The following is an 11,389-nucleotide window of genomic DNA, read 5'->3' on the forward strand; positions in this document are numbered from 1 at the left end:
CAACTTACTTTCAACAGATATTGCAGTAGGGGCACCATATGATGGTTTTGGCAAAGTATACATTTACCATGGATCCAAGAATGGAATAAATACAAAACCAGCACAGGTAATGAAATAACCTTTACTATATATAATTAGTCTTGTACAAAAATAAAGAAATGAGAGGGCTATCCATCTTCTCCCGTTCCATTACTATTAGTGGGGTGGTGGGTACGCAGAAAAGTCACAGGACCTTTCAAAGATGGCACTGCTGACCAGAAAGGTTAGGACTTCTTGGGTTTAATACACATTTTTCTTTCTGGGACAGTCCTTTGGCACCAGTGATATGTAGAGAAGGGAAAAGGCACGTAGATGTGTAAGTTTTAGTTTTTTGAAAGAAATTTGGGGATTTTAAAAGAATTTGTTTACTCTTTCATTACTATTACTTCACTATTATTATGTCACTTTCTTTTTTAATAAAAAATACTTGCGCCTTTTTATTTTTTCTTGAGGACCACTGTGTTCAGTCTGCAAGGTGAAAATGGAACTTGATTACACTTCCTAGAATACTTTCTAAAATACTTTTTTATTTTCAAGTGCCAATACTGCATAAATACTATAAATAAAAATAAGCTAGGCAACATGTCTGTGCAAAACAGTCATTTCTGGTACTCACTGCTATTGCAAAGTAACTTCTTGGAAGAAAAGCAAATGTTCTTGGCACTTCAGTGTCATTTACCTGAACACAGACCTCCTGTTTCATTGTATCTCTTCTTTTTCTTCTCCTCCCCACCCCCGGCCATAAGACAGTGTTCACTTGTTACTTATTTCACTTTTGCAGCTTTTAAATGTCTGAATTCCCTCTATCTGTTTGCTCTTTAGATTCTTGATGGTGAAAAAACAGGCACCAGTTTCTTTGGTTACTCTATTGCTGGAAACATGGACCTGGATAAAAATTCCTACCCCGATATTGCTGTTGGTTCCCTTTCAGATTCTGTATCTGTGTTCAGGTACATACAGAACTGTAACTAATTACACCAAGGTTTTGGTTTTATTATTTTAAAACCAAACTGCTTAGAAGTAAGAAAAAGCTGTTTGGCCTGGAGTGTATTTTTTCTTCTAGAGGTTGGAAATTCTGGGGGAAAAAAATCAGTAAATTGCTTTGTTATTTTATCCTCCTTTTCTCACTGAGAAGCTGCCTCACTGTCAGCACCGGCTAAGAGGGTGATGGGTGTGGTATCTCTGCACCCTAGCTTTGCCCTCTGGTAACTCACTTGAATGCCCATGTCCCTTGATGGAATTAAGGGTGAGAAGTAATTCTTTTGCCTTAAGAAATGAGAAGTTAACTGATGCGTTTGCTAGAGCTCTTGTTTGCTACTGTTTGCTAGAGCTTTTGTTTGCTACTGTTGCGTAAATCTAATCGTGCTTTATTGAAGATAAAACCAAACCAAACCCTTCTTTCATAGCCGAGGATCCAAAAGCAGTGAGGCATGCGGTCTTGCTGAGGTTGCAGGGAGGTCTGTGAAAGCTGTGAGGAAGCCCTGCAGATTGGGTCCTTGTGGATTTCTGTAGCACATGCCTTAATTAGGGGAGAGGTCACGGTCTTTTACAGACCTCTGCTTTTTTCCAGCTTAATGTAAAGTTGACTCACTAGTAATGAGCAAGAAGAGGACTGTTTCCTCATCACAGCTGCAAGTTCAAAGCTTTGGTGGTTGCTGTCAGGTCCCAAAGGAGGAGGAGCAGAAACTCCCAAAACTGGTTATCTCAATTTTGGGGATGAAAACAACTCTACCTTTCAGGCAGAATGACCTTTCCTACATCTCCAAGGTGTAGAGGATCTGTGTACATAATTGGCATGTTCTTAAACACGCTGAAACAGCACCCAACAAAGCAACTCATATTGTATGTGGAAGAGAACAGAGTAGGTGGAATGGAAGTTGGTTAAATTATTAAGTGTTCTGCTTACTCAAAAGGAGCTTTAATCATTTGGTGATAAGGGCTGTACAAAAACTTTTACAAAGGTAAGAACGAAAACCTTTATGGGGACGAATGGTGAAAAGGGTGGCCCAGTTAAAAGAAATTTGCTAGAAAAGGAGGAGGTGGCTTCCTGGCCACCTTAACCCTTAGATGCTTTGACGAGAGCAGGATCAGCTCATTCATTTGTTCATGTGAGTTGTCTTTTCTTGTCCTTTCCAAAAAGAAAGAGAAAGGAAAAGTTGTCAGGCTGAATGACAGTTGCAACCTACTTGTAGAGCAGCTGGGAATGAAAACATTGTTTTCCACAGCCACCCAGCCTCCACATTAAAGCTGTTGTGAACATGAATCTGAATGAACTTCAGTACCTACAGTTGTTCACTCTGGGGTGGGAACCATCATGTTGAATTTTCTGGGTTTTATAGGTGTATAAAATGACAACCCCAACATCACATTCACGTACCTTGCACCCATCAGGCATTTAGTACGATAGTAGTCGCGTTTGTGACTTGCTTTGCTTGGCTTTAAGTAGTTTTCTTTTGTTTCTAACCATTATCAAAGCCAAACTCTGTGTTTCTTGGGGTGTCTTTGCTGCAAGTCAGTGCAGGCATGGAGGGCATCTGCCATTCCCATGAATTCATTCATCTTAACAGAAACTTTTCTTTTTTTTTTTTTAACCCTTGTCCTCAAATGAAGGTCTCGGCCTGTGATCAGCATTAGAAGCAGCATTACAGTACAGCCTGACAGGATTGATCTAAAGAAAAAGAACCCTGAGGACGCTAGTGAAATATGGTAAATTTAAAAAAAAATATTCTATCAGAAGCCTTGGTGTATTGAGTTTTCTGTTGTCAATATTTGGTCAGTGATGGTGTTAAAGTGAGGTGATGTGATAGTCATGCAGGTTAAGCAAATGTATCTACACGTGATCACGTTTGACTTCCTCAATTTGCTCTGACTGCTGCGCTGAAGATAAGGTGTGGAATATGTTTTGGTCATAATGGCAATTTTTGAAAATTAACATAACTTTGCTACTTAAGACTTTTAACACTTACAAGTATCTTAACTTGAACAGCTTTCTCATGAGTAAATATGTAAGAGCAAATGCCAGAAAACATTTTTTCTAATTGCTTATTAACCATTGTTTCTTAGTTTGTAATTCGGTTTAGTAAGCAGCAAATCACTGTTCTAGCATGAAAACCACAGTCATAAGACTGATAATATCAATATAACTTCTCAGTCTGTTGGACCGTGCCTTATTAAAGTTAATATAAATTTCTTGACACTTTTTACAGGATGGATGTGAAAGCATGTTTTCAGTATACTGCAAACCCCAGTGATTTAAATCCAAGAATAAGTAAGTTTTGAAGATAAATATTTTTGATCTGCTTGTCGTGGTTTTTGGTTTTTCTTTAGAGCATATCATGGAAAAATAGCGCTCAAATTATAGTGACTCACCTCAGGCTGAGACTGTCAGATTTAAAATGTGACTCAATGCTAAGGTCAACCAGCTATCACACTCTCTGTATTCAGAGTAACATGTACTCAGAGTCATGCTGGTGCGTTAGGAGGTTCTCTGGATGACAGACTGAACTGAAGCTGCCTAGGTAATATAACTGCCAGGGAGCAAATGGCTGCCACACAGACCCAAACCTTTTTGCCTCTCTAGGTTACTGCTGCTTTACAAAACAGTTTTTAAAGCCCATTTTATCTATCATTAGTAAGTATTATTTCTTATTGGAGACTCACCCTATAACACAGTCCTCTGTATTCATGGTTTTGTGGAAATCAGTAACTGAAATAAAAAATCTTTGTTTTAATAGGAGCCTGGAAGACTGTGCCATAAATATAGTTAAAAATGTGAAGCATTAGTTTCTCATGTCTCTTAGCTGCTTAAGTGCTATTTGGGACAAAACGGAAATCAAGGCAGTGGAGTCAGAGTATTTATGATGTCTTGTATCTCAGCCCTCTGCTGGCTCCACAGCTGCTCGGGCCAGCTCTGCAGGCTGGTAAAGTAGTAGGGGCACTTTGGGACTAGGAGGATTCGAGTTAGAAGCTTCCTTTAGATCTGTGCACAGGGTACCTGACTCTCAACTGGAGAGGGACACAACTGACAGGTGGAGAAAGTCTTGCAAATAACTGAAAACAGTTTGTGAAGCCCAGCACTGAAACAGTCTTCTAGAATAATGTAAGATCATACCTGGAGGAATTAAAGTTCTTTTTAATAAGGCAAGGGTTCTTTTTTATAGTGACCTACTTTATTTCTTCATATAGAGATCAACTATACATTTGAAGCAGAAAACGAGAGGAGGCAGTTGGGCCTGCCGTCTAGGGTACGGTTCAAAGACCACCTGTCTGATCAGTTCACTGCAAGTACAACCCTAAGGGGGCAGAACTCAAAAGAGTGTGTGACAACCAAGCTTGTACTGCAGGTAAGGCAGAGTATGTTATTTTTATTTTATTTAGATCCAGTTGAAACAAAAGCATGCTCTGTTTTCAGCGTCATGGTACCTTTGTACATAACTTAAGTCACATGCAATATAAAGCTTCACAACTAGAAAGTGACCATAGTTAAGTAGTACCTTACTATTCCCTGCACACATGCTGCTTCCTCCTGGGGCCTTTCTTACAAAGTATGAATAAAAGTTGTAGCCACTGTGGCATGCTGTGGAGGTCAATAGAGCTGAACTAGTTTAGAACAAGAGAGGGGAAAAAAATGCCAAAAATGGAGAGCTGTTTCCAACAGAAGTAATTGTTATCAAATTTAACAGTGTGACTGCCTAGGAAAAGAATTTTAACCCACGGGTTTGGGAAGGGATGAATGGGCAGGGCAAGAAAGCTTGGGATGTGCGGACTTGGCTGCTACACTGGCCTTTACAGGTGGCATTGCTCCAGGAGCTCAACAAATTCTCTGTCAGTGGCTCGGCAGTCATGAGCCTCCAAGGTTGCTTTTGACCACAGCAAATTAAAGAGCTTGAACTTATGCAATAGGGAGACAGTGTTAATTTATTGTTGTAGTGTGAATTTCACTTGCCTCAGTTACCATCTGTTGTTCCTTAGGAATTCTTAATGGTGAGAGAAATCATCAGATTGGGAATCCAGGAAAAAAAAAAGACAGTATGGCTAGGCTCCTTGTGTCTTGCACATTTTTAGAAAATGCTGGGTTTCTATACAGTGAGTAGTTTCAGTACTGCAAAATGTAGCAGAAAAGATTTTGCTTTCCTGCTTGTTCTAAAATGTATTTCAAAAGCTAGTCTTAGTGTTGTTTTTCTCTGCACTGTACACTTACTATGCCATTTAAAATATTTTAACAGGAAAAAATTAAAGATAAGCTACGCCCCATTCCAGTATCAGTCAGTGTTAAAATTGCTGGCCTGGAGTCTAGCTCACCATCCAGAAAAAAAGAGAGCGCACTTCCGGATCTCATACCGATTCTAAATTCAAATGAATCTGAAACAAAGACCACAAAAGTAAGCCTTTGATATCACATTTTCCACTTTGATAAATCACTGAATTTTAGACTGTAGAAAGCTAAATTATGACCAAAGGAAATAACTGGCGTGGCACTGGATTTGTAACTGCTGGCTTATATTTTATATTTTGTTATGAACTTGTTACATAATGTTCTGAACTAAATCCTGTTTCTTTTGCAACAAAAGTGAAGCTGATACAGCTGCTACATTTTGTTTCTCTCCCCAACAAGTTTAGGAGGGAACATACTTTGAATTAAAGTGGAAATCCATCGTCTCCTGCTGTGAACACTTGTCCCACATCACAATATTATGTGTACAGTCTAATTCTTCCATGGTTACGATGCCGTAACAGCACTGAGCTCTGCAGCAGTGACGTAAAAGAGAGGGAACATCTTGGGTAAAAGATCTCATTTCCTCAACGCTCACTGAAGAATCAGACTTAAGGATGTTTTTCCTCATTAGAAGAGTACCTCCCACTTAGAATTATCTAACTCTGCCTAGTCACATTTAAAGTTTTAAATTATCAGCATCAAGTGCTATGTCTCACAAAGAAAAACTCTTTTGACAGGCAAGAAGTAAGAGGTTACCCTATCCAGGAAAAGGGTCTCTGAGTTCCCTGTAGGTGCTTTATGCCGTACACGTCAGAAATCTTGTTTTAACCTAGCATCACGTGGCATGCAGTAAAAGTGCTTTGGTTTTATTTAGGTGGAGTTCTTAAAAGAAGGATGTGGAGAAGACAATGAATGTCACAGCAATCTGAAACTTCAGTACCGGTTTTGCGCTAGAGAAGGAAATGAAGACAGGTTTACTTACTTACCAATGTAAGCCCTGATTAAGGCATTGCTAAAATTCAAATTACAAGTACTTTAAAGAACTTTTAGGAGAGGGTTTTGGGAGATAGAGTATCTGGCACACAGAGCCCTGTGTAGTAGTACTGACCTGTCAGGGTGATTGGGGGTGAGCTTTAGAAGAGGTGGCACAGAGTCAGATGGATACAAAGTGACCAGGTGTGGGCTAAAAGTTAGGAAAAAGGTTTCTAACCCCTGGAGAAATGAGATTCTAAACCAGCCCTGCAGTAGTTTGTGTGTGCTACTGTTAACTACTTTTGAGATTAAATTTGACTGCGAGTATGACAACGTGATGTACTACAGTCTAGTAGCCTAAGACAAGCAGTTAGAGAGAAGTGAACAGAGAAACCATTTCACCGTAACACGCACCTAACACCCCACTGCATCCCTCCTCCCAGGAGGGCCACTGACATTGGAAAGGAGGTGTAAAACAAACAGATGGAAGTATGCTTACTTACTGTCCACAGTCAAGTCACCTTTAGCAGTGAGTGCCACAATCTGACTCAGAAGCCAAAACCATGTATACTTCATAAGAAAAAAGTAGGTCAGCAGATTTATTTAGAGAAAATGCATCACTATTAAACATGAGCCAGATGCAAGTGCTGGTTCAGAAATACTGTAAACTCTTGAGTACTTGAGGGGTATGTCACTTTGCTTTATCCTGTTAACAGCTGGCCACTGCCAGAGACACAATGCTGGTCGGGGGAAAAAACCTATGACCATTTATGTGTTTATGATCTTACAGTAATCCTTCCTGAATAGAGGGAATTATATTTGGGTAAACCATAGTAAGAAGCAAACTTTCCTATGCATTTGTTTTCCTAACGCACACAACCCTGTGCACTGTTTCTGTAGTGAAAATGGCATGCCGGTGCTTGTTCTGAAGGATCAGAAAGATATTGCCCTGGAAATAACAGTGACAAACAATCCATCTGATGCAAAAAATCCACAAAAAGATGGTGAAGATGCATATGAAGCTAAACTAATTGCAACTTTTCCAGACAGTCTGACATACTCTGCATTCAGGGAGATGAGGGCTTATCCTGTAAGTATTTTTAAGAGAAAAGATATTCACATTTTTAAGTATTTTCAGCATATTTTTACTTTTAAATGTATTCTGTTTACTCAGGAAAAACAACTAACATGTGGTGCTAACCAAAATGGTTCTCAAGCGGAGTGTGAACTTGGAAATCCTTTCAAAAGAAATTCCAATGTAAGTTGCACCTATTTTACTCAAGTTGTAAAATCTGATTCCTGACTGCTGTTGTCCAAAGTTTCTGTGTGTCATAACTGGAAATTTGATTGGGATCTGTCTTTTTAACTCTAGAACTTGATGAAATATATTAATATATTTCATAGTTGGTGAATCTATTGATGCATATATTAATATGTTTAGTTAAGTTTACATATTTCCTGGATGTTCTTTCTTGGCTAGGTAACCTTTTATCTGATCTTGAGTACCACTAAAGTTAATGTTGACACAACAGACTTGGACATTAATCTGAAGTTGGAAACGTAAGTTTTCTTTGTTTGCGCGTGTGCTACGTTTTTATATACAGTTGTAAACATTCTGAATTAATTTTTGATTCACTAAAGCAACTTAATAGTAAAGTGAAAACCACTAAATTTGTAAAATAAATAGCATTGTTTCCTTTTCATTGTAGAACAAGCACTCAAATTAATTCGACTCCAATTACAGCTAGTGCTAAAGTGGTTCTTGAATTGCTTTTATCACTGACAGGGTAAGTGTTGATAGGATAACACATGGTGGGGGCTGGGGATGACAGTTTTGCTGCAGACTTCATTAAAATCTGATTCTTCTCCTTCCCCACCCTCACCTGAACAGAGTTGCTAAGCCTTCTCAGGTGTATTTTGGAGGTAACATCGTTGGTGAGAGTGCTATGAAATCTGAAGATCATATTGGAAACCTCATAGAGTATGAATTCAGAGTGAGTAATTTAGATTAATGCCAACAGCTGCTTTTCATAAAATGAACAGCTTTTCTCTTTATGCATATAAATACTTGGAGAAGTTGCTGGATTTAAAATTGGTTTTTCTTGTCCCAAAATCCTGACTTCCTGATTAGAATGTGCAGTCTGCCTGCAGACTAGAGCTTCTTTAGGCCTTGATGTTTTGCAGTTGTATTTTGAGGAAGTGGCCCATGGCTGGCTGTACACTGTTTTCCCAGAGCATGTTCAGTTGTACAGCACAGAACTCTGTGCTCAACCCCACAACCCTAACTGTGGCACGCCCAGGTGTTAGCTGGTGTGCACAGTGAGTATCAGTACTTAACGCAGGATTGAGCAGGCACAAGACACTGTGGGAGCCACTTTGTGTGGGTCTATTTCACTCTTTTGGTCTTCTGCCTAATTAACAAATCAAGGAAAAGACTGAGATGATTTTTGTTCTGTAAAAATCTCGGTTTATCAGCAAGAGCATTGCTTTTTCTACATCATTAGCACAAGCCCCGCTGTCTTTGTATGTGGTAGTTTGTCAGGATTAAAGTCCATCTCTGTCAATGCTTTGCTTCCTTCTGTACCTGCATGCGTGTATTAAAGTCGAAGCAGTTTGAGTGTCTGTTTTAAACTTGCTATCATGAACAGGAACACTAAGAAAGGAAAAAATAAGTTGGGAAACAACTTCCAGATGAGAGCAAGAGCTGGTTATCTTTCTGTGTCAGAGTTCCTCATAAACTTGCATAAATTTGCCTCAGTTATGTAACCGAACAATTTGTTAACGCTCAACTGGAGTTGTTGTTGTTTTACATGTTGATTATTTTTAGAAATCTATTTTCAGCTTAAAGTTCATATTAGGGAATTTTAATCCTTATATGTATAAACCCTGTATTTACTTGCTACCCAGGTGTGCTAGTTTTAGTATATGCTTTGTCTTACACTCTGTTTCAACTGTCTTTGGCTTTTAAATTTCCTGTTAGCTGCGTGCTTAAAACTTGCCCCAGTCAATAACACTTTTGATCAAGAAGAAAATCCCTTTAAAAAGTATTTCTCAGTTTAAAGAATGTTTGTGTTAACAGGTAACTAACTTGGGCAGACCACTGAAAACATTTGGTACCGCTTCCCTGGACATCCAGTGGCCGAAAGAAATTAGTAATGGCAAATGGCTGCTTTATTTGATGAAAATAGATTCTGAAGGTTTGGAAAAAGTCTCCTGTCAACCCGAGAATGAAATCAATAGTTTGCATGTTGCGGTATGTTACTGTCTTCTGTTCCTGAATTAGTACAACATGAAAGCACTGCAGCATGTGATAGCAGGGTGTAAGAGCTTGCCTCCAGAAGGGTTGTTTTTTTTTTTTTTTTCTTCAGCAGCTCACAAGCACAATATGTGAACAATGTATCAAGGGTTAAGCTTATTAGGAGACTTCATAACAACTATTGAGGATAACATGCTAAAGGATAGATGCTATATCATGGTGACTGTTTTTGCAATGCACGCTGTTGTCATATGCTTTTACAGGATGAAATTGCTGTTTGCTTTAACAAATTTCATCAGCATTATTGGTATCTGATCAAGCTCTTACACAGAAAACAATAAACAGTAAACATCCCTCCAGCCTGGGCGGGGGGATTCCATGTAATTTTTTAAAGAGAAAGGGCTTGCACTTAGATTTACTTATTTGCAACAAGTATGATAAAAAGAATTTCTCAAGCAGGAGTTTCATAGCCCTTCATTGTGCCTATCTAGCAAGATTTTTTTTTTTTCCTAAACCGTTAGCCTTCGTTTTAATAACTTTTTTTTTCATATAATCCTTAAGATCATTTGGGAGGAGTTTTGATTTTCACCATTAAAACTGCACGCACATAAACTCATTCTTGTCAGATCACTAACAGTAGTACGTAAAACTTTTCATGAGTGTAATTAGTATACAATTCAAAAAAATGCACCTACCGATCTTAGCACAATCTTACTTTTTTAGCATACTAACATTAATACCTTTTATGTAGAATAAAAATGGAAATAGCATTGAAAGGTTTATAAATCTAACCCCCCCGACCTATTAAAGAAAGTAGTCAGTTGAGCTTTCTTCAGGTAATCTCAGATTCTAGTAATTTTCCTGACTCTACTATTAGCAAAAAATGTAGATAAGTAGGGATATATAATATGGTGTCACTCATCTGCTGATCTTGGAACAAGAAAACACTCACTGAACTTGTTTCTCTGCTTGTATGGGGTCAGAATTAAGGGAATGAAAAGATACTTATGCTAAACTACTAAAACTCTTCTTAGTCTTTGGGGTTTTTTTTCTCTTTTAGGAATCCCATAACTCAAGAAGGAAGCGTGAGGTTGCAGAGAAGCAGATTACAGAGAGCAAGACATTTTCTTTATTCTCAGAAAGAAAATACAAGACCTTGGTAAGCATATTGCACCAACTGTAGCCTTGTCAGATACCTCCCCCTGCACTTGTAAGAAAGAGGGCTTTTCTGAGTTTGGCAGGGTGAAAGAAGGTATCTCTCTTCTTTGTGTTTATCTTAAATCCAAGTATTGATGCTTTTAAAATTTGACCATTTAGATTACCTACTGATAAGACAGAAATAGGAAAAAATTTCTGCATAGTTATCTACATTAAAATAAACAGGTATATAGCATCTTCATTGTATTCTAGTGCTGTGAGTACAAACAAATTTTGGTTCTTGCACATAAATAATATAAACCAATTTTTAATTGGGGGTGTGTGTTTGAACAATTTGTGAGGATGCATTTTTATTTACACATAGAAATTTCTGATTGCAGGACTGCAATGTAAATGCACGCTGTGTGGACATAAAATGTCCCCTGAAGGGTTTAGACAGCAAGGCATCTATTGTGCTGCGCTCCAGGTTGTGGAATAGCACTTTCTTAGAAGTAAGTCCTCTTACCTGCCATTTTGGGAAAGTCAGAGTTTCCTGCTTTGTGTCTAATGTCCGTATTTTATTTTGTAACAGGAGTACTCCAAAATGAACTACCTGGATGTTCTTGTTAGGGCTTCAATCAGTGTTCCTGCTGCAGCCAAGAATGTTAAACTCACAAATGAAGTTGCTCAGGTAGGTCCACCATTTAATGCTAACCATATGTTATGGTTGTGATGTTTCCAGCTTATCTTAAAGACTGGGGAAAAAAAAT

General features: G+C 38.4%; 1 protein-coding gene and 1 long non-coding RNA gene across 18 annotated transcripts in view; one reads left to right on the forward strand and one right to left on the reverse strand.

Moving 5' to 3' along the window:
• The window catches only part of ITGA6 (integrin subunit alpha 6), a 51,891-nt gene that overhangs the window by 31,596 nt on the left and 8,906 nt on the right, over positions 1 to 11,389 (forward strand). For all 5 annotated transcript variants that reach the window (XM_054829292.1, XM_054829289.1, XM_054829290.1 and 2 more), the window contains 16 exons: positions 18 to 106; positions 862 to 989; positions 2,650 to 2,745; positions 3,246 to 3,307; positions 4,225 to 4,382; positions 5,265 to 5,420; positions 6,129 to 6,244; positions 7,127 to 7,316; positions 7,401 to 7,484; positions 7,707 to 7,786; positions 7,936 to 8,013; positions 8,118 to 8,220; positions 9,306 to 9,479; positions 10,543 to 10,641; positions 11,021 to 11,131; positions 11,212 to 11,310. In XM_054829292.1, coding sequence (XP_054685267.1) covers positions 18 to 106; positions 862 to 989; positions 2,650 to 2,745; positions 3,246 to 3,307; positions 4,225 to 4,382; positions 5,265 to 5,420; positions 6,129 to 6,244; positions 7,127 to 7,316; positions 7,401 to 7,484; positions 7,707 to 7,786; positions 7,936 to 8,013; positions 8,118 to 8,220; positions 9,306 to 9,479; positions 10,543 to 10,641; positions 11,021 to 11,131; positions 11,212 to 11,310 — 1,823 coding nt within the window. The remainder of the gene's footprint in view (positions 1 to 17; positions 107 to 861; positions 990 to 2,649; positions 2,746 to 3,245; positions 3,308 to 4,224; positions 4,383 to 5,264; positions 5,421 to 6,128; positions 6,245 to 7,126; positions 7,317 to 7,400; positions 7,485 to 7,706; positions 7,787 to 7,935; positions 8,014 to 8,117; positions 8,221 to 9,305; positions 9,480 to 10,542; positions 10,642 to 11,020; positions 11,132 to 11,211; positions 11,311 to 11,389) is intronic.
• LOC129207826 (uncharacterized) overlaps positions 1 to 11,389 on the reverse strand; it is a 33,917-nt gene that overhangs the window by 11,153 nt on the left and 11,375 nt on the right. For 6 of the 13 annotated variants that reach the window (XR_008577566.1, XR_008577564.1, XR_008577558.1 and 3 more), the window contains one exon: positions 11,146 to 11,374. The exons of 1 other annotated variant lie outside the window; for it this stretch is intronic. This is a non-coding gene — a long non-coding RNA (uncharacterized LOC129207826). Of the gene's footprint in view, positions 1 to 114; positions 508 to 984; positions 2,168 to 3,699; positions 3,746 to 6,116; positions 6,205 to 11,145; positions 11,375 to 11,389 lie in introns of those variants that run through there. 6 more of the 13 variants (XR_008577562.1, XR_008577556.1, XR_008577561.1 and 3 more) reach the window with 5 other exon arrangements.

Source organism: Grus americana, chromosome 6 (assembly GCF_028858705.1).
Source record: "Grus americana isolate bGruAme1 chromosome 6, bGruAme1.mat, whole genome shotgun sequence".
Classification (NCBI taxonomy): Eukaryota; Metazoa; Chordata; class Aves; order Gruiformes; family Gruidae; genus Grus; species Grus americana.